Genomic DNA, 18,876 nt, shown 5'->3' with positions numbered 1-18,876 from the left:
TTATTTACTTGGTATTTCAGGGGTACTTAGAGGCTCTTGTTGCATAAGGTGCTGTACAAAGAGTTTGCAGAGTAAATGTGATAGTCCATTAAAACATAACTATGATTTAAAAAATAAATTTTGCTTGTGTATCAAATCTAGAAAAATTAAAATGTTTAGTTAGTTAAAAATTGCCAGATGGAAGAAAATAGTCTCAAACTTTGTAGCTACTAACTTGCAAATATGTGGAGCGATATATTAAAAGTTGAGGGGCGTGCATGTGTGTATGTAGAATTGTGTGACATTTCTCTCTAATTATATTGGGATGATTGTTTTGTTCGCTGCTGCTGAAGTCTGAAAAATATTTCAGGACATTGCTTAAAGTGTTTACTGTCAAACTGATACTTGAAAAATTCATTGTTGTCTTGAGGCACCTCTGTTGAGAGGTCATTAAGGAATCTTTTTTCTTTGCTTCTGTACTGCTGGATTGCATGTACTTACACCTTAATGATAGAGATTTCTGCATAAACTGGAATAAGTGATCTAAAATGTAAGATTTAAACTTTGCCTTCTGACTTGAATTTTAATAAGATTCTACCATTCAGTATGTGTCAATTCAGTTTAATGACTGTTGATTGTCTGGTTTATTACATGAGGACAGTTATTGTAATGACTTAATGCATGTATTTGTGTTTCGGGTCTATTGATTTCTTTCTGTATTATAAAGAACTTGAGTAATGATTTCTTGAATCTTAGGAAATTCTTTGCCTGTGTATTTGTAAGCTGTGATGATAAGATTAGGATGCTAAATTTCATTTATATCCATTTATTTTGTTTAAAGCTGCAGACACATTGTAATGTCTGTATAAATATAGGCCTTGGTCTTGCGACATTTTTCATAGAATCCTGGTCTTTAAAAAAAATCTGTTTGAAGTTAAGCTCTTTGCAGGCAGAGGTCTGCACAAACAGGGAAGATTGGAGCAGTTATGTATATTTAAAACTTTCCCCTCCTGTTTAAGTGAAGTTGCTTGCATTTGTTAATATTAAGGTCCAGTAAAGTGGGAGGCAAATGAGACAGGAAGGGGTATAGATGCAAAAGTCACTATCCTCATTGTAACTTCTTTTGCAGAAAGACTTCTGACAAAGAGGGAAGACGTGCTTGAGGAAGTGAAAATGTTAATTACTTGACACTTGTAAAGTACCTGGTCGTCATTATATGAGAGTAAGAGGGTGTAGAATTGTATTAAAAAGAATGGAAGAAAGGGCCGGAGGAAAAGGTATTTAATTCTTAGTATCTTCTACTTTATGGTACTCCACTACTTGATGTGGAAAATTCTGAAATACATATATTTCATTCTGGAGCCAATTAGACCTTCTAGCATATAAATCCAAATCATCAGTCCATCATGGAAAAGTCACGTTCCAAAGCTGCTTGTTGTAACCTGTCCTGTGATCTTCAGAGTAGAAAGCTATCTAAGCTGTAGTCCAAAGTTACAGTTAGAACTCTGCATAATTAATGTCTTTTTGAAAACACTCAGGAGGTGTATTATACTACATTGTTACAATGTTTAACTATAGCTGTATCCTGTAGAAGTTACTTAAATGCCGTAAGAATTGCTCAAAACATTCATACTTCAGTGAAGATATTCTCCTAATAATATGCATTATGTGAGTGCTCTTCTGCTAAAAGATTTTCTAAATACTTTTTTTTTCATATCCTTTGGAGTCTTTTGTTTGTTTAAAAAGCTGTTTACTGTAAAATAACTCTGCAGGCATCATTTCAGCTTGACTGATCAGTTGTTCCCTCTATGCATCTACTTGCATTGGAGATGAGAAGCAACTTCTTATTTTTAATTTAAGTGATATAATTACTGTGTTAAGATATTTGAGAGCATGAACCTTAGTAGTTAGAGAAGTGAGGACATGCAGTGAAGGAGATTTGAGTAAGGACTAGGAAGAATACGATGATTAAGTAGAAAGTATGCAAAGATAAGCTTTTCTTGAGGTTTCAGTAATGACTGTGAACCAGAAGAATGGAGATTAGAGTATTACTGTGGATATCAGATTTCTGTTAGCTTCTTGAGGCATTAATATTTAGGATAGACCTGTGTGGAAAATGATCTTCAAATAAATTATAAGATATTTAAAGCCTGTACATTTGTATTGGGGAATGATTCAGTCTAGTAATGAAAGAACAGGGTAGGATTGGAATTATTCAACTTTGATCTCAACAAGATTCTAATGCACTTAACAGCATTCTGTTTGAAATTTTTTAAAAATCTGTGATACAAATATCAGACAAACAAGATTTTTATTAGGATCTGGTTAAACCTAATCTGGTTGCTTCCAATGGTTTTGTTTAGTTCACAACAGCATATTGATAATTTAATTACTTAAAATGGAATAAACACTAGAATGTTAGTGTTTCATTACTTGTTCAAGGAGATCAATTATTTAAGAAAAAAAGAACGAGTACTTACTCTAATATTAGCTTTACAGGAGTTTCATTTTTATTTTTGGTGGCAGTTTCAAGAAGTGTTGAGCGAAGATATCTGTAGGCTTATTAGATGCACGGCTCCATGGAATGAGCATGTATGTTTTCAGTATATGAAGTTATATTATAAATCTTCAAAGAATGTATTGACTTGTGTGATGCAAAATACATTTTTGCTGTTAGCAAACAGGTTATGCACTTCAAAGAGGATCATCGGAAATGGCCCCATCCTGTTATTTTCTGCATAAAGACCAAAGCTATAAGAAGGAGATGACTGAACTTAATCTATTCAATGACCTGTCTTCCATTATCAGGGACTGTTCTCATTTCCATGGCAATGCACTACAAGATATAGACAAGTAAAAAATTTCAGTCTATCTCCTTGTCACAAGAACTGAATTTGCTTTTTAATTCTAAGAGAACTGAAGGCTAGAAAAACTAAGACATGTTAATGAGGCACTTCTGATGTCCTCACTAAATGAGGTAATAGCAAAAGTTGGTAAAAGTAGTACTAGTTGGTACAGGGAGTACCAGTAGCATGATTGAAATTAGAATCCCTTTTGAAAAAAATTAGAGTATCGTAACTCAGTTAGCTTAGCCAGAAAGACACAGGTGTCCCCCAATAGAAGATGGAAAGGAGATGCCCAAGATGGCAGGGCACTGGAGAGAGAGGAATATCAAATTTTCAAAATGATGTAAAGCTACAGTAACTTCCAGTTGAAGAAAGTACACCTAATTTTTGTAGACTTGGTAGGAAGTGAGGAATTTTAAATTCTGTGCAGAATGAGCTTAGAGTTTGATAGTGGCCTCTAAAAGCTTGCACTTCAAAAAGAAGACAGACCCAAAGGGGTGGGTGGAAAGGAGGACAAGATATGATTAAAGGAGTAATTAGTTGTATCACGGTAATACAGTGTTTTTATTATGTGATATATATTATTGTAAGGTGTTTTTCAATTATCCAGAAATTTTACTGTAGGCATTGTATATATCTGTGTCTGATTGTACATTCTATTGTGGTCTGATGTCTTAAAAATCAAATGTTTAACATACTGGTGATGGTATAGAAGTGTATGTCATTTTGCAGAAAAAATAAATTTTGAGCATTAATGTTAGAGGATATTAATCTTTGAAATATTGTGCAATTACTTGAGTAGAAGGTCAACGTGTGATAAGGGTACTTGTTTTGAACTTGAGAAGAAAGGGTTAAATGCTTTCCTTGCCACTGATTTGGCAGTACTTTTGAAAAGTCTCTTAGAAGTTTAATGCTGTATGAATTCTTACAATAGTATTATCAGTTCTTATGGATCACCTAATTGGCAGAACTGTCTGCAGCAAGGCACTTCAGTAAAGTTTTCTTTATCAGTGGAAGAAAACTAATCTAACAAAAGTTATGGAGCATTTGCAGTGGTTTAAGGGTGCACATAGTGGTTACTGTGTATCAGCTTATTCATGATGCTTCTCATATGTCTGAGTCCTTATTTCCTTTGTGCCTCTGCTAATAAGTAGCATTAGGGATAACAGTACTGCTCTGCCATGATGGAATATTGTGAGGAATACTGTATTAAAGATTGCGGCCCTCTAATTGTAGTAGCGAATGCCACTTGAGATGGATGGAACATGAGGGTAAAACTTCACATTAAAGGATAAGGTAGATCTATGGGTCACATTTTTATATGGAATTGAGGGGAAAACAGAGAAGTCAAAGGAAGAAACAGGCAATGTAATTACAGACAAATGGAGAGAAGAGTTTGTGTAATTAAAGTAAGGATGAGTGCTTTAACAAAAAATTTTTGCTATCCAGATAGAAACCAGCTGAATTTAGGCATGACTTAGGATAATGTAGAAGTTGCATAAGGTTGTATAAACAGCATACAAAGGAGGGAAAAAAATCAAAGGGATGTGAATTGGATAAAAAGTGGAGGCATTGTCATGATGATACTGTAATAGTCACATTTTTTCATGACTGTCAGAAGTGCTTAATTTTGGGAAGGTTGTTTTTTAAACAATCTTCCTTCATAAGTAGTTAAGGGGGGAAAAAAAAAAAAAGAGAGAGAGAAGGAAGTGGGATACAGGGAAACTTCCAGTGGTCTGGGGAGGGAGCTGATTGACTTTCTCTGATGCCTAGGATTAGTTTTAGGTTTCTTTCCTAGAAGCTGACTGAGCTTGTTCTCTTACACTTTGACTGAAGATATTTAATTGGGAACCCCCTGACTCTGATTTTAAGGTTCCTACTACCTTAGTCAGAACCATGAAAAAACTTACTGAGTTTAGTCTGAAGTTCATTAGCATACCCTGTGTTTATAATGCAGCTTTTGTAACAAACTAAAATTTTTCCAAGGAGACATCATAAGGAAAAATGTGTGGTGAATGTGCGTAAAAGCCAAAGCATTTCTTTTTTTGTGCTGTTCCTGTTTCCGTTAGCAATTGCAAGAGTTTGACCAAAGATGACTTGTCTAAGTAGATTAGTTACTGCTTGTAAGGGCTTTTGGCAATAGTGGTTCTGATAATTAATCCTTGGAAAAACCCTGGAGAGTAAAATTCAGGGCACTGATTGACTAGATTACTGGTTCCCAATGAATGAGGTCTTCCTTGCTAGTGAGACAGATATAGTGGATATCTGAAGTGTGGATGGAGAAGATATTCAGAGGCATGCTGGACTCACTAGTTGAGTCCTGTGCAGTGATGGCTTTAAGGGTAGAGTAGAAACAAGAAGCAGTGTAGAAGATTTGGGAACTTCTTTTAACATGGAAGCATTTATCCAGTCCTCCTGAATCATCTGAAAAGGAAGAATATTTTGGATTTGAAAAATAATGTGGATTATTCTATATTTGAGGAAAGCATACTGTGCCCAGGGACAGGACAAAGTCAGTAAGGTTTCTATTCCAAATATTTCTAAACTCTCTTTCTTGAGGGATGAGTCTGCTGTCCTAAACAAAAGGTCAGTGTCTCCCTGCAGGGAGAAGTTTAGATAAGTAGTGCTTCTTAGAGATTAGGGGTTCCTCTGGATAAAATCTTTTTAAGTCTGTGAAACCTGCTTGTTAAGAAGTGATGATCTTCTACAGAGGAAGAAAGAAAAAATCATGTGACAAGTGAAAGTTATGGAATATATCTGATAGAGATTCTACACAGAAGTAAATGATGAATTTTGAAAAAATACAGCACACTGTTCTGAGGAGGAGCTGGTCTTTTCTGGGAATGAAAATATGATAGGAGATATGTCTGATCAGTCTGAAAACTAGAACTGTTCTGATGAATAAATGATTCCTACTATATAATAGTTACCTTTCTGTTTGACAGTGTAAACATCTTGTCTGTCTCATTCAATCCTTTTGTCACTCAAAAGGTAGCTTCCTAATATCTGAAAGAGAAACTTGAGTCCATGAAACAAAAACAGGTTGATAATATACTGGACAGTTACAGCATAATATCCAGCAATTTCTTCCTAATTTCCAGGATGGGGCAGGATATATATAATTTCTTAGGAATCCAGGGAGTAAGATGAATTGAAAACATAATTGTGTCTGTTCATTGATAGAGAAGTAGAAGCAGACTGGAATATTGCACTAGTTATAAAAGGAAAAGTGAGGCAAGTAAACTGACCAGAGATCAATAATAGACTGAAATGTTTGGCTTCACGTACTGTTTTCTAAAAGCCTTTAGTTGTTTTGCATATGTGGCACTTTGCTTTATGAAATAGATAATTTGCTACTCAGGACAGGATAAGCCCCTGACAAGGGCTTTTTGTCTGAATTGGAGCCAGGAGACAGATGAACTTGAAAAGAGGAAAGGGAAGGGTCGTTTTAGAATGGAAGCTCTAGCTGGGGGATATTAATTCTGGGTCCAGGTCATCTGTTGAAGAACATCTTTCAACTTGATAGAAAAACAGAAGTGGTGGCATTTCCTTAATTTAGGACATTCTGTTAGGTTTGGGAAATAGTTTTTTAATGCCTTCTCATAGTAAAATGTATGAAGCATAGGGGATTTAACTTCAAGAAAGAGTGTGCATTTGAGGATGTCCCCCATCATTTATTTTTTGTAATATTTACTCTGTAAACTGCATACTATAGATGACAATATGAAGACCTTAGTCCCCCAATAGGTTGAAAAGTGTATGTGTTCAGTCCTGAGATTTTGTTACAACATCCAGCTTTAAATATAGAAGAATAAGATGCATTCTGAGATCTGTGTACCTGCTGAGAGAACCTTAAGAAATGAGCATTGTGCTGCTTCATCAAACTGAAGAAGAAATAGTGTGTAGGACATCTGCAGTGTGCTTTAGCATGGCTCACCGACTCACATGCCTTTTTTAAGATTTGCAGAAGTGGACTTTCTGTTAGCTGCAATTGATTAGTCTGAGTAATGGGAGGCTGAGAGAGTTTAGACAGTGGAAAAAATTAAATGATATGAGTCCTGGGAGGATGAGAGTACTGGTTCTGTATGGGACAGTCAAGACCAGTGTGACTGGCACTGAATCAAAACTAAGGGGTTGGCTGCTGTGTTAGAGACTGTTGATGTCTCTTTTCTGTGCCACTCAGTGGTCTTGGCTGGCTCTGTGTGCTCAGGGTATGCAGCACCAAACAGATGGATCTTCCCAGAACCCTGCATGCAGGGAAGCCTCATACCAATGCTTACAGGGTTGTGCAGGAATCATTTGTGATTTAGTTAAATTTGGAGTTGGTCCATGCAAAACTGTTACAGATCATCATGCTCTGTTTCCAGACTGTAGTGTATGGACCCTGGAGGTGGTTCAGCAGATAAATAGTTCATGTCTGTCAGAATCTGAGCTCAGATTGGGTAGTGCAGAAGACTTTAGACTGCTTATGGACCCATACTGGCTGTAGAAGCAGCACTGTGAAAATGCAATTGTGCTCTGTCTGAGTTAAGTAAATTCAGCCAGACTCAAGCTGCTTCAGCAGTAAGCCTGTTTGGTTGTCCCACTGCATGTTTGATGTACAGGTGGTGTGACTGAGAGTTGACAGTACTTCTGCATATGTTGATTATTGAATGTTAAACATTGCACACTGCTTTTTTTTTTTTTTTCAAAGCTGATCTACTTTGTTGTAATGAGGCCAAGTTGAACATTTCAAATTGGCTGAAATTCCTTTTAGGTAGATTATTGATGAAGATCAGGGTGAGGGAGATTAAGGAAGCATGCACTGCTGTGAGAAGTCCCAAATGACTTAAGAAAAGGAAGGTATTGAGTTAAGCAATGGGAAAGGGAAATGACTTGAGGGTACAAGTTCCAGATATTTTTCATGTCTAGGCATGTAAAATGCTTTGGTATAAAGCTTTTTTTAGAAAGCCAACAATAAAAACTAGCACATCCTTCTCAGTATTAAGTATTTGCTCACATTAGGAGCCTCAGTGTTGAATGAGTTAATGCACACAAATCCTAAATAAACAATGCTCTGCAGCCTCTGTAAATATATCCCCTAAAACAGTAGCAATATTAAATCCCATAAAACAAAATGCAGTCGTATCCTGCAACAAGGAAAATAGAGTAAACATGTCTAAAATGATGATATCCTTGCTGATTAGCATTCATGGGATTTGTAGGGAAAACAGCAAAGGTATACTTGAATGTTTGTATTAGTGTCTATTGGCTTTTTTTTTTTTTTTAAGCAAATATTTGTTCTCATTTTTTAAGGCAGTCATATGTATGAAATGTGTGTGTTTTCACAGGTCCTTGAAAGGAATGTGAAAATGTCTTCCTATGAAAGGAATTAGATCATATATGAAACTATAATGGAGAAGGTTGGAATAGAAACATACTTTAATAGAAGCATGCCTGATGGCAGCTTAGAAGAAAGGTAACTGTGTCTGAAAAGGAAAACCCGAGTGTTAGAGGAGAGGCTTAATACCTGGAGCTATGATGCTTAGAGTCCTCCTGGAAAGGAAAGCCTAATAAATTAATCCATTGGTATTCTTAGAGGCATAGGGTCCAAACCATAGTGTTCATCTCTATTGGAAAGAATTGATAGCTCTTACCTTTTGTAATAGTGTATGTCTCTTGACTAGTGTTCCACTTGTAACAATTGAAATTATTAGCTAAAAATGTAGTTTTGAGGAGCTGACCATATACCTAAACAAGTAACATGCATTACATTTATGAACATTTCTGTCCTGAATATGTTCAAAAAGCAAATTACTATGAATATGCTGAATTAAACAGCAATGTTAACACTGTCTATATCTATTTAATCTGTAGTAACCTATTACACTGGAGTCTTTAACTGTGTTTTTGAAAACTGGTAACTTAAAATGTCCTAAGTATTTTGGCAAATGATCAAAATTGATTTCTTGTTACAGAAATAGTATCTTTTCTTGCCTTTATCTTCTCTGCAAGAAAGTCTTTCTCTGTATAAGTTCCTTCATGCTCGAATCACATGACTGAGCTACTGCAAAGTCATGAACTAGTCTACTGGTTATAAACTTCATGAGTGGTACAGTTATCTTCTGAAGCCTGCATGGCTTGCAAAGTGTTTGATTGCAGTTCTGTAGCTCTTTTTGAGTATCTGAGAAAATTATTGAACATTTGAAAGAATAAATCAGTGTTGAGAGATGTGAATTCATTTTTTTTCTTAATGATTTTTTTTGAAAAACATTGAATGCCTGATTTAAGAAGGAATATAGATATCATAATTGATACACAGCTTTAAAAGCAATTGACAAATTAAATATACATTTGGCAGATGAGGATTTTTCATATACCTCAGGGAAAAGTAATATACTTCAGGGAAAGTAATAGCCTAAACAGTCTGATCTGTTTCTGTGAGGAGGAGTTAGGCCAAAAATATATCTCAAGTAAAAATATATCTAAAGAGTGAAGATGGATGTTTAATCAGGAGGAATAAAACAACTTAGTGGAATTCCTTGTTGCAACAAAACCATGCAGAACTTCTTGATTTATTTTTAGTGCATCTTCCCAAGTGTTTTTGGTCTTAATTGACTTCAGTTCCTTGTGGCAAAGATGGTTTGGTTTTTGTGGGTTTTTTTTTGGGGGGGAGGGCTTTTTCATTTGTTTTACAGTATTAGGCACTAGACAAACAAAGTTCTAAACCTACGACTTGGTTCTAAGCCTAATTTCCCAGTTGTGCTGTAATAGAAATAATCTAGTTTGCCCTCTGGAAATGAGATTGTTTCATATTGAAAACTCCTAGAATAGGTGTTGAAGACTTATTTCTCTCTTTCTCTTTCTCCCTGCCTTTTTAAGATGTTTCCATGATCATGGATGGTGTTGTCCACAGCCCTGGACAACAATTAATCCTGTCCCAAGGAATTTTCTACTGTTTTACCTGTTTGGAGGCCTGTAGCTAGTGGTGTCCCCCAGGGGTCAGTACTGGGTCCAGCCCTGTTCAACTTCTTCATCAATGACCTGGATGAAGGGACAGAGTGCACCCTCAGCAAGTTTGCCGATGATACAAAACTGGGAGGAGTGGCTGATACGCCAGAGGGCTGTGCTGCCATTCAGAGAGACCTGGCCAGGCTGGAGAGGTGGGCGGAGAGGAACCTCCTGAAGTTCAACAAAGGCAAGTGCAGGGTCCTGCACCTGGGGAGGAATAACCCCCTGCACCAGTACAGGTTGGGGGTTGACCTGCTGGAAAGCAGCTCTGCTGAGAAGGACCTGGGAGTGCTGGTGGACACCAAGTTAAGCATGAGGCAGCAATGTGCCCTTGTGGCCAAGAAGGCCAATGGTATCCTGGCGTGCATCAGGAAGAGTGTTGCCAGCAGGTTGAGGAAGGTGATCCTCCCCCTCTACTCAGCCCTGGTGAGGCCCCATCGGGAGTACTGTGTCCAATTCTGGGCTCTGCAATACAAGAGCTACTGGAAAGAGTCCAGCAGAGGGCTACGAAGATGATTAAAGTACTGGAGCATCTCTCATATGAGGAGAGGTTGAGAGAGCTGGGAGTGTTCAGGCTGGAGAAGAGAAGACTGAGGGAGGATCTTATCAATGTGTATAAGTATCTGAAGAGAGGGTATCAAGGGGGGATGGAGCCAGACTCTTTTCAGTGGTGCCCAGCGACAGGACACAAGGCAACGGGCACAAACTGAAACACAGACAGTTCTGTTTGAACATGAGGAAAAACTTTTTCACTGTGAGGGTGACTGAGCGCTGGAACAGGTTGCCCAGAGAGGTTGAGGAGTCTCCTTTCTTCCTTGGAGTATTCAAAAGCCATCTGGACACCATCCTGGGCAATGTGCTCTAGGTGACCCCTGCTTGAGCAAGGGGGTTGGACTAGATGATCTCCAGGGGTCCCTTCCAACCTCAACCATTCTGTGATTTTGTGATAAGTGACATGTCAGATTATTCTCACAGGTCACCATGAAGTAGTTATGGGGTTGTCACTTGGCCATCACTAGAAATATTAACTCACTGTATCCCTGTCTCCTGGGGCAACCTCCAATTCAAGACAGATGAACAGTTTTGTTTATATATCACAAATGTTTTTCAGATGAAATAAATTTGTGTATCCATTACACCTTGGTTCTCCATGTTTTGTTATGAACTACTCTGATGAAAAGTTAAGACTGTTCTGAGGCAGGTTTGTTTAAACATGTCATATATACTCTGTTCATACAAACAATTGTTACAGACCATTGAGTCATTTTAGTGATTCCAGATTCAATATACCGTATTTGTTTTCTGAGGAACTACCTGCAGTTGTTGGCTGAAAAGCATGTGGTCATATATTTGCCAGTTGATAAAAGCTGGGTAGTTTCCACTAAGCAATCTGTTGCTGAGATTGTCTCTTCCTGAGTTAGTGTGGGATTAATTCGTGACTGGGTATTTCGTAGTCTAGATTTTACCCTGAAGTTACTGTGTTGACATTTTTAATAGACTATTTTTACTTTAATTCATTAAGAACTTGTGGAGACTCATGAAATCTGAACTGTCTTATGGTAACTGCCTTTTTTGTGCTTTTTTGGATTCTTATAACTTGGCTTTCTATATGTTACCTGAACTATAGCAATCATTGCTGAAAATATGATAACTTACTAATGGCAGCTGCCCTGATATTCTGCTTTTACTATTCCACTCATTGCTTCACCTAAGCAAGAAGTGCTGGTAGTGTGATCTTGTAGGCTGGGGTAAATAAATATGCATAAGAGCTGATAGCTTGTGTAGCTTAAATAACTGCTTTCTATTTTCAGAGTATCACAGTGCATATAATTTGTGCTTTTCCTATTTAAAAAACTACCACCAACAAACAAAACTCAGAGCTTTGCAGGGCAAACATTCTTCTGGAGAAGAATTTCATAACTTTAAAGTCTTCATAGAGTCAGAGAACTTTCCTTTTATATGTAATGATTTGGAATTTCTTAATTCCAAAATCTCAAAATAAAGAAATACATTTTAATTGGAAAGAGTAAAACATTTCATTTCATTTCATGTTAGAATTCCTGTATTCCAATACAAAATAAAATAAAAATGAAGCAATTTCAAAAGAAAGAATATTCATATTTCAGAAAATATAAAAATGGTAAACTGTTTTTAGTTTGAATCAAAACCTGAGGGGAAAAAACTGCATTGTGTATTCTGAAGTTCAGAAGTTTCTGTGGCCAGCTTGTAGAGTATATATGTCCTGATAGCTACAGCCTACTGTATTAGTGTATATTTTTTCCAGTGAAGAACCTGATAAAAATGAAACACCATTCAACAGGATTTGCCATTGCTTTTGAGGAATATGAGTTGAAACAGTAAGTTTTACTCTATAAAGCTTACAGTGGCCGTAACTTTGATAAACGGAAAGGTCGGCTCTTTCTTCTTTGTGATGAGTATTGTGTGCTGGTAGGAACTGCAGTACACTCAGAATGGTCCCCTTCCTCATTTGAGGGGGGGAAAAAGGTGTGTTCCCTTTGAAAACTTCATCTTGTGGAGCTCACCCCTTTTAAGTCTCTGTCTGGATATAACAACTGGAGGAAAAGGGTACATTGGAAAGTCCTTTCTTTAAATCCTTCATAAAAAATCTGTTGTTCATAATGAAAGTGAATCGAAAGGCTCTAGTGGTTTAAATCTGATATTCTATTATAATGAAGTGTTAGCAGCTAGATAAGTTTTAGGAGTATTTGATTTTGTACTGAATGTTACTGTTAATAACCAAAGTGTAGAGAGTTTTGAGACTGATGTTGTAAAGTCTAAGCATTATGTGTATATATATATATATATGTGCACACAGGAAACCTCGACCTGTCTCTCAGCTGGTTGCACAGCAGGTTCCCCAGCAATTCGTGCCCCCTACACAATCAAAGAAAGAGAAAAAAGACAAAGTAGAAAAGGAAAAAAGTGAAAAGGAAACAACTAGCAAAAAGAACAGTCATAAGAAAACCAGGTAAAATTTTTAGAAACTTTTGCAGTATTGGTAAATATAATAATAAAAAAGTAAGAAAATGCTCTGCATTTTACTGCTCTGTAAGTGCTGTGGTAAACTTTCAAAAATAAGGCTAAATAGTTGTGTTGAAGTTTCATTGTTTTTTAGGCTGCCTATTAAATGTGAAGAAAACCTGCAGTTCATAATTTTGACCAGAAGATGGAGACCAGCTGAAAACGAAAGCAAGAGAGCTGGGTACTTTTGTTAAGGGGAACAGATGTCTTTCTCACACCATATGAAACCGTAGATAGGCAAAAGGGATGATATTAGGTTCTGGAAAACAGAGGTGAGGAGAGCAACTAGTTTTGTGCAGAATAATAGGAGAGAAAGAAAGAAAGAGCAAATACCAGGTTCCAGAAGAGTAGGAAAGTAACATAGTCATTGGTATCCTTGCAGAATTAGAGTAAATTTTTGTGAAAGGGTAAGGCAAATAAACTTCCTAATGATAAAAATTCTCTGTACTACATCTGGGATACTGAAGGAAACCTTAGGCTCTTAGAGTCTTAGAGAGAGAGCTTTCCAAAGTAATCCAGACAAGGAAGGTTTCTTGGAATCAGTTCTGTGGAGAAGTAGCAAATGCTTCTCTTATGCCTGAAAGAGGCTATCAGGGTCAGAACCAGGGAGAAACTATGAGACAAGAGAGAAGCTCCATAACAATCTTTAAGATAGATGTGGTTAGGATTAAGGAGACAGATACTTCAGCAGGAGAATACATTTATTTGATTATTTTTCTTGTTTTTTGTACTCAAAATTTTTAGCTGTACCGCACACTCAGCTGCAGTACTTCTGTTATGAAATATTTGGAGTTAACATAGCTAGTTTTAACGAAGCTAATTAGGTATTATAAATGTAAATATTGAAGGTTAAGTTGTAACATTACATTGAAAAATGCAAAAGTGAGATAAGGAAAAATGAACACTTAAATAAAAATCTTGGACTAAAATACCACTACAGAGATTTGCACGATGAATAAATACTGGAAACAACCAGGCTATGAGGCTTTTGTTTTTTAACTCTTCAACTGAAAAGTTATATATTTCTGCTGGAAACGGTCATAAAATCTGCCTGCACACTAAACATGATCAATAACCTCCAGACATGCCACTTATGCAGGCTGATAATGCTGATTTTTAATTTTTTTTTCCTCTCCATTCCCATCTTACAGAGCAGCAGATTTTCAGCCTTCTCTTAGATTCTTCAGTCTCTGGGGAACAAAATGTCAAACCCTATCTCTGTCTAGTAGAGGGAGGGCATGAGGTGTTTCAGCTGAAATGACTGGGAACCTACTGGAACTCTGCTTGAAGCAAAGTTGGATGATAGGGTAAAAGTCAGGACTTTGCTGTTAAAACACCTGCTAACATGTGATGTCATATTCATTTCTTTTATTGCAGCTTGACCTGGTGAAAGCTGTGGCGTCAGTTAAATGCATAAAGCCATGCTGTTCTCAACAGCTTGTACAGAATATAATTCATAGCATTCTTCTCTGGTTCTGTATGTTGTGAAAATATGTGCATAACTGAAATCACAGCGTGTGCTAGGATACCAGAATTATACTCTGAACACAAAGTCCAGTCCAAACAGTATACTAGTCTTAATGAGGTTTTGAAAGGAAATATACCTGCTGCAAGCTAACACTTTCAGAATGCAGAAGAATTTGTAGTTAAAACTACCAGTGCTGTTGAATTCAAAAAGCACAGATGAACTTTTCAGACATCAAAATTTTCATTATTAAACATTCTTCTCTATTTAGACTTGTTCTAGGCTTGCTGCAGAAATGGATGTTTCTCTGGGTCATAACTTTATAGCCACAATAACAAAAGACAATTTTTTAAAAAACAAAAACCTTAAAATATATAACAAAATTGTATTGCTGCACAGTTACGTTATCCATAAGGTCAAGTTTTATATAAATCTTAGGAAAAGGTGGAGAAGGCACCTTACATCTATCTCTGTTACAGCCATTTTAATGTAAAACTTAACTGGAAATACTCCATAGTAAATACTTGTGGTACATTATTATTTTATGTATTACTTGTTCCACGCAGCTGTATTATGCTGATATTCATGTACCTTCTCCAGAGCTCATAAAAAGCAGGAGGAAGACAAGATAATACAAGGGTGTGGGTGCTTTTAATATGATTATCTGTTTTATTTAGGCCAAGATTGAAAAATGTGGATCGAAGTAGTGCTCAGCATTTGGAAGTTACCGTTGGAGATCTGACAGTCATAATTACAGACTTTAAGGAGAAAACTAAGTCACCACCTGCTTCCAGCGCAGCTTCTGCGGATCAACACAGTCAGAGTGGTTCTAGCTCTGACAACACAGAGAGGGGAATGTCCAGGTCATCTTCACCCAGAGGAGAAGCCTCGTCACTGAATGGAGAATCTCATTAAAGTTTATTTCTTCCAGTTTCTTTAGTCTCTTCTCTTCAAAACATGCAAATACCTAACTTCTGCCACCTGTTACCACATTTTCATGACAGATTATCCATGCACAATTGGTATGTTTACTGGAACATAGTTTATGCAGTTTAAAAAAAAATGCAGTGGTTAGAAATGATAATTTAAATGCAATCTACTAATGCTTACAAAGCATTTTCAGACCAACTTTTTAATCTTCATGTGTAAAGGTGCCATGAAAATGTGGTTTGAATGTTCATTATGCAGTGTTATTGGTAAGTCCATTTTCACTTTTAGTTTAGTGAATTCTAACACAACTCTTGGATTCTCTACTATTGGCATGTACTGAATTTAAATTTTTATAACATAGTTCAAGCTGCCTAAATATGTATTATTTGCGAATTGTGAAGCATAGTTATATGTATGCAAGTCAAAGATCAACTTAATCAACTATTGCTGCAACAGAATTTTCATAATAATTATCTTCTTAAAAACACCTGCTGGTACTTGGTGTGGTTAAATAGGAAAATATTATTAAATAAAACACTTGTATGAATTTTTGCCAATGTTTGACACATTTTACTAGATTACTGTTACTGAATTATGTTGCTGGTTTTACCATTTTCTTTCACATTTAAAACACTTATTGTAATGTTTACAAGCAAAAGAGAAAACATATTCTAAGGATTGATTGGTTAGCTTTATAATTCAGGTGAAGTACTACATTGTCACTATACACTGGTATTCTGTATTGTGTAACAAGCGTATTGAACCTCAGATGACTGAGCATTTGGCAAAACTAACATCTGGAAATAAGAAATTTTGGAAAAGCTTTAAAAATAATCAGAAATGCAGTTCTCTTTTCTGCTTAGTGCTGTTTCCTTGCCCCAAGTTTATGTAGTGTTGTACAGTCACTTACCATTTCATTACAGAAATATCAGATGTTGCACAAGAATAAGGAAATAACAATACTATTACTTTTTTGTTCTTGAATCAACTTCTTTCATTTTAATTTGGCCCTTTAGAAAATATTATGTCATAAATCATATGAAAGAACTCCGTACCCTGCTTTATGGCATAAATTGTCAACATTTACGCACTTAGCAAATATACTGATACAGAGCAGAACTATTTACAGTCCCATCTGGTATTATGTAAAATTACCAATAAAATATTTTTGTGAATACAAATTTTGCATTTTTGTTTACAACCAATAAGTGTTTTGACGCGCACACACGCACACAAAAAATCCATGTATAGATTTAAAATTATAGATGCAGATTCAGTACGAAAGTCCATTTGGTTCCTTTTTGTGAGGTAGTCCACTCACATCCCTGTGATTCTTTTCTTTCATCCAAAATACATATTTCTATGCCCATATAAAATTTGGATGGACCTTTTGGTAGTGAATCCAGCCCTAAATTATTACCAACTTATGATACATCTTCCTAACAGCTAAAATGATGGATTTTTGTAGCCCCTGACAATTGTGATGTTTGGTGGTTTCTTGTAGTAATGTATTTTTCTGTTTTTAATGCAGTACTTCTACAGGCACAATGGTACTGTCTATTTTGTAAGATGCTAGTTGTGAAATAGTTGCATAAAATGAAAGTCTGATGTGATATCTGAGAACATACATACCTCATTCTTTGGTGTTGCTGTTTAAACTTTTTAGACATCAAATGTTAATTATAGGCTATTTCAGGTGAATGACTACTGACCTGTTTACTATGTATTCTGCTTTATCTTACTAAACAGGATGTTTGTTCACTGACATTACCTGGCCAAATCTTAGTATCTTTAAAACATTGTATTTTAAGGTACTTAAATGTTTTGGGGGCTGGGCTGGAGGTCAGAATAACATAAACTAGTTTTTAAAAGAAAAGTACGTGCTTCTCAACTTTATTTTTTTATATTTTATTTTTAGGTGGGACTATTTGCGGAATATACTGATGTAATGGATTACGAGAGAACTGAAACTGTTTAAAGTAAGCAGTTTAATGATAGCAAATCTCATTGCAAGATGTTTTATGAAATGTGCTTCTAATTTAAAATGTAATGAATGCTAACACATTTCATTCCTTGCAAGCAAATAATAATCTATCCCCAGTAGTTCACTAAATGGGAATCTTATTTTCATTTAAGTTTATGTGAATAAACCACCCGGCACCGCCAACAAGAGGTCTCTTTTTACCTGTAGAAATAAGTAGCCATTTGGTTTGGAAGGAAAGGAGGATTGAGTAGCTTTGCTATGATTCGACTGTTGCTAGAGAATAATCTCAAAAATGTGGTAAAAGTATGGTTATAATGAAAAGAGTGGAGAAAGAGCTCATGGAAATCCCTGTTCTTTTTGGAATAAGACTTGGAAAAGCAATTTTTAACTGCAAATGCAAGTCAGCTAGGACCTAAAAACTGAGCTGTGGTGGTTCTAATTGAAAGAGTAAATATTACATAGCTAGTGTTTACCTTATAACAATGCCTGTTGCGGCATTAAACAAACTTAAAATTATTTTTGCCCATTTATGATTAAAGGGATGTGAGAATAATAACAGAGTAGACAAAATAGGTAGAGTTTGGCAATTTCACTCTGTTCATAATATTGCAAATATAATTTAAATCAACTTCGCTTTCATAATTTCTAAATAATTTTGACTTGTAGTAATCCTAAGTCCTTTTTCCTACTGTAAATATATTTAAAAGCATCTTTACTCCATTTATAAAAAGTGAAAATCTAATGTTGTAATGTGTTTTGATTAGCTATTTTTTCTCTGTGACTGTTTTCTGCATAAGAATTGTTATTTGTTAAATCCTAAATACGCACCAGTCTTCAACAGCCATACAGTCTGGGTTTTTCCATGAAATGATGACCCAACAAAGACAAATGTGATGGTGTTCCATGTAAATAAGCTCCTTTATGTTCTGATTGATTGTCCAGTTTTAGAAAGGAAAGGGGAGGGGAGGGAAGGGGAAAACTGAACTATAGTTAATTCACTGATAAAGTATACAATTGTTCAATCTTCTATCTTCCTAACTGTGCCAGTAATTGTAGGTGGCATAAGGAAATGATTAAATATACAGTTGTAGACTATGATCTGTTTTTCTGAAATTGAGTCTGTGTATTGGAGATAAACAAAAGTGGTTCTACTTAGTAACAGATAAAATTCTGCCATATAAAATCTTGATTCCAAGAGAAGTGATAGTAAAAAAAATTACATTCAGAAACTTAGCTTTAAAAAAATCTTGATTTTAAAAGTCTTGAAACAGAGTATGATCAAAATTCTAACCTATTACATGTTTCTCTAGATATTGGATGTTTTTTGACATAGATTATATAGTACAAACAGTTTTTGAGATTTTACAATTTGTGCACTTTACAATTTTTAATATTACAGATAGTAATTTTTTTTTGGATAGACATATGAGATAGAGTACTTTCTGTAATTTGTTTCCACTAGTTCTTTATAGTGTTCAGGCGAATCTTCTAAACTTGACACAGCTATATGGCTCCATGTCTTCAGTTTTTAATTTGTATCTATTCTGTCTCAAAAGCCTGACAGTTTCCCAGATATGCTGTTTGTTTATATGTTTTTATGCAGGATGGATATGGCTTGGAACTCTCTGTTATGTTCTTTC

General features: G+C 35.8%; 1 protein-coding gene across 2 annotated transcripts; it reads left to right on the top strand.

Annotated features, from left to right (window-relative positions):
- Positions 1–1,069: 1,069 nt before the first annotated feature.
- On the top strand, positions 1,070–18,331 carry YAF2 (YY1 associated factor 2). Of its 2 annotated transcripts, XR_003253023.1 has the most exons (5): positions 1,070–1,256; positions 12,100–12,172; positions 12,652–12,804; positions 15,000–15,344; positions 17,171–18,331. XR_003253023.1 is itself a non-coding variant. In XM_026062999.1 (4 exons), exons 1-4 carry the CDS (start codon positions 1,196–1,198, stop codon positions 15,235–15,237), a joined length of 525 nt encoding a protein of 174 aa, XP_025918784.1. In that variant the 5' UTR covers positions 1,070–1,195; the 3' UTR covers positions 15,238–18,331. The 2 variants fall into 2 exon arrangements, 1 of the variants encoding a protein (XP_025918784.1); XM_026062999.1 differs by having other exon boundaries at positions 15,000–18,331.
- Positions 18,332–18,876: the final 545 nt, after the last annotated feature.

The sequence above is a fragment of the Apteryx rowi genome, unplaced genomic scaffold (assembly GCF_003343035.1).
Source record: "Apteryx rowi isolate R43461 unplaced genomic scaffold, aptRow1 scaffold_198, whole genome shotgun sequence".
In the NCBI taxonomy this organism is placed as follows: domain Eukaryota; kingdom Metazoa; phylum Chordata; class Aves; order Apterygiformes; family Apterygidae; genus Apteryx; species Apteryx rowi.
Note: the sequence above shows the minus strand (reverse complement) of the source record. Positions and strands in the feature narration are given on the sequence as shown.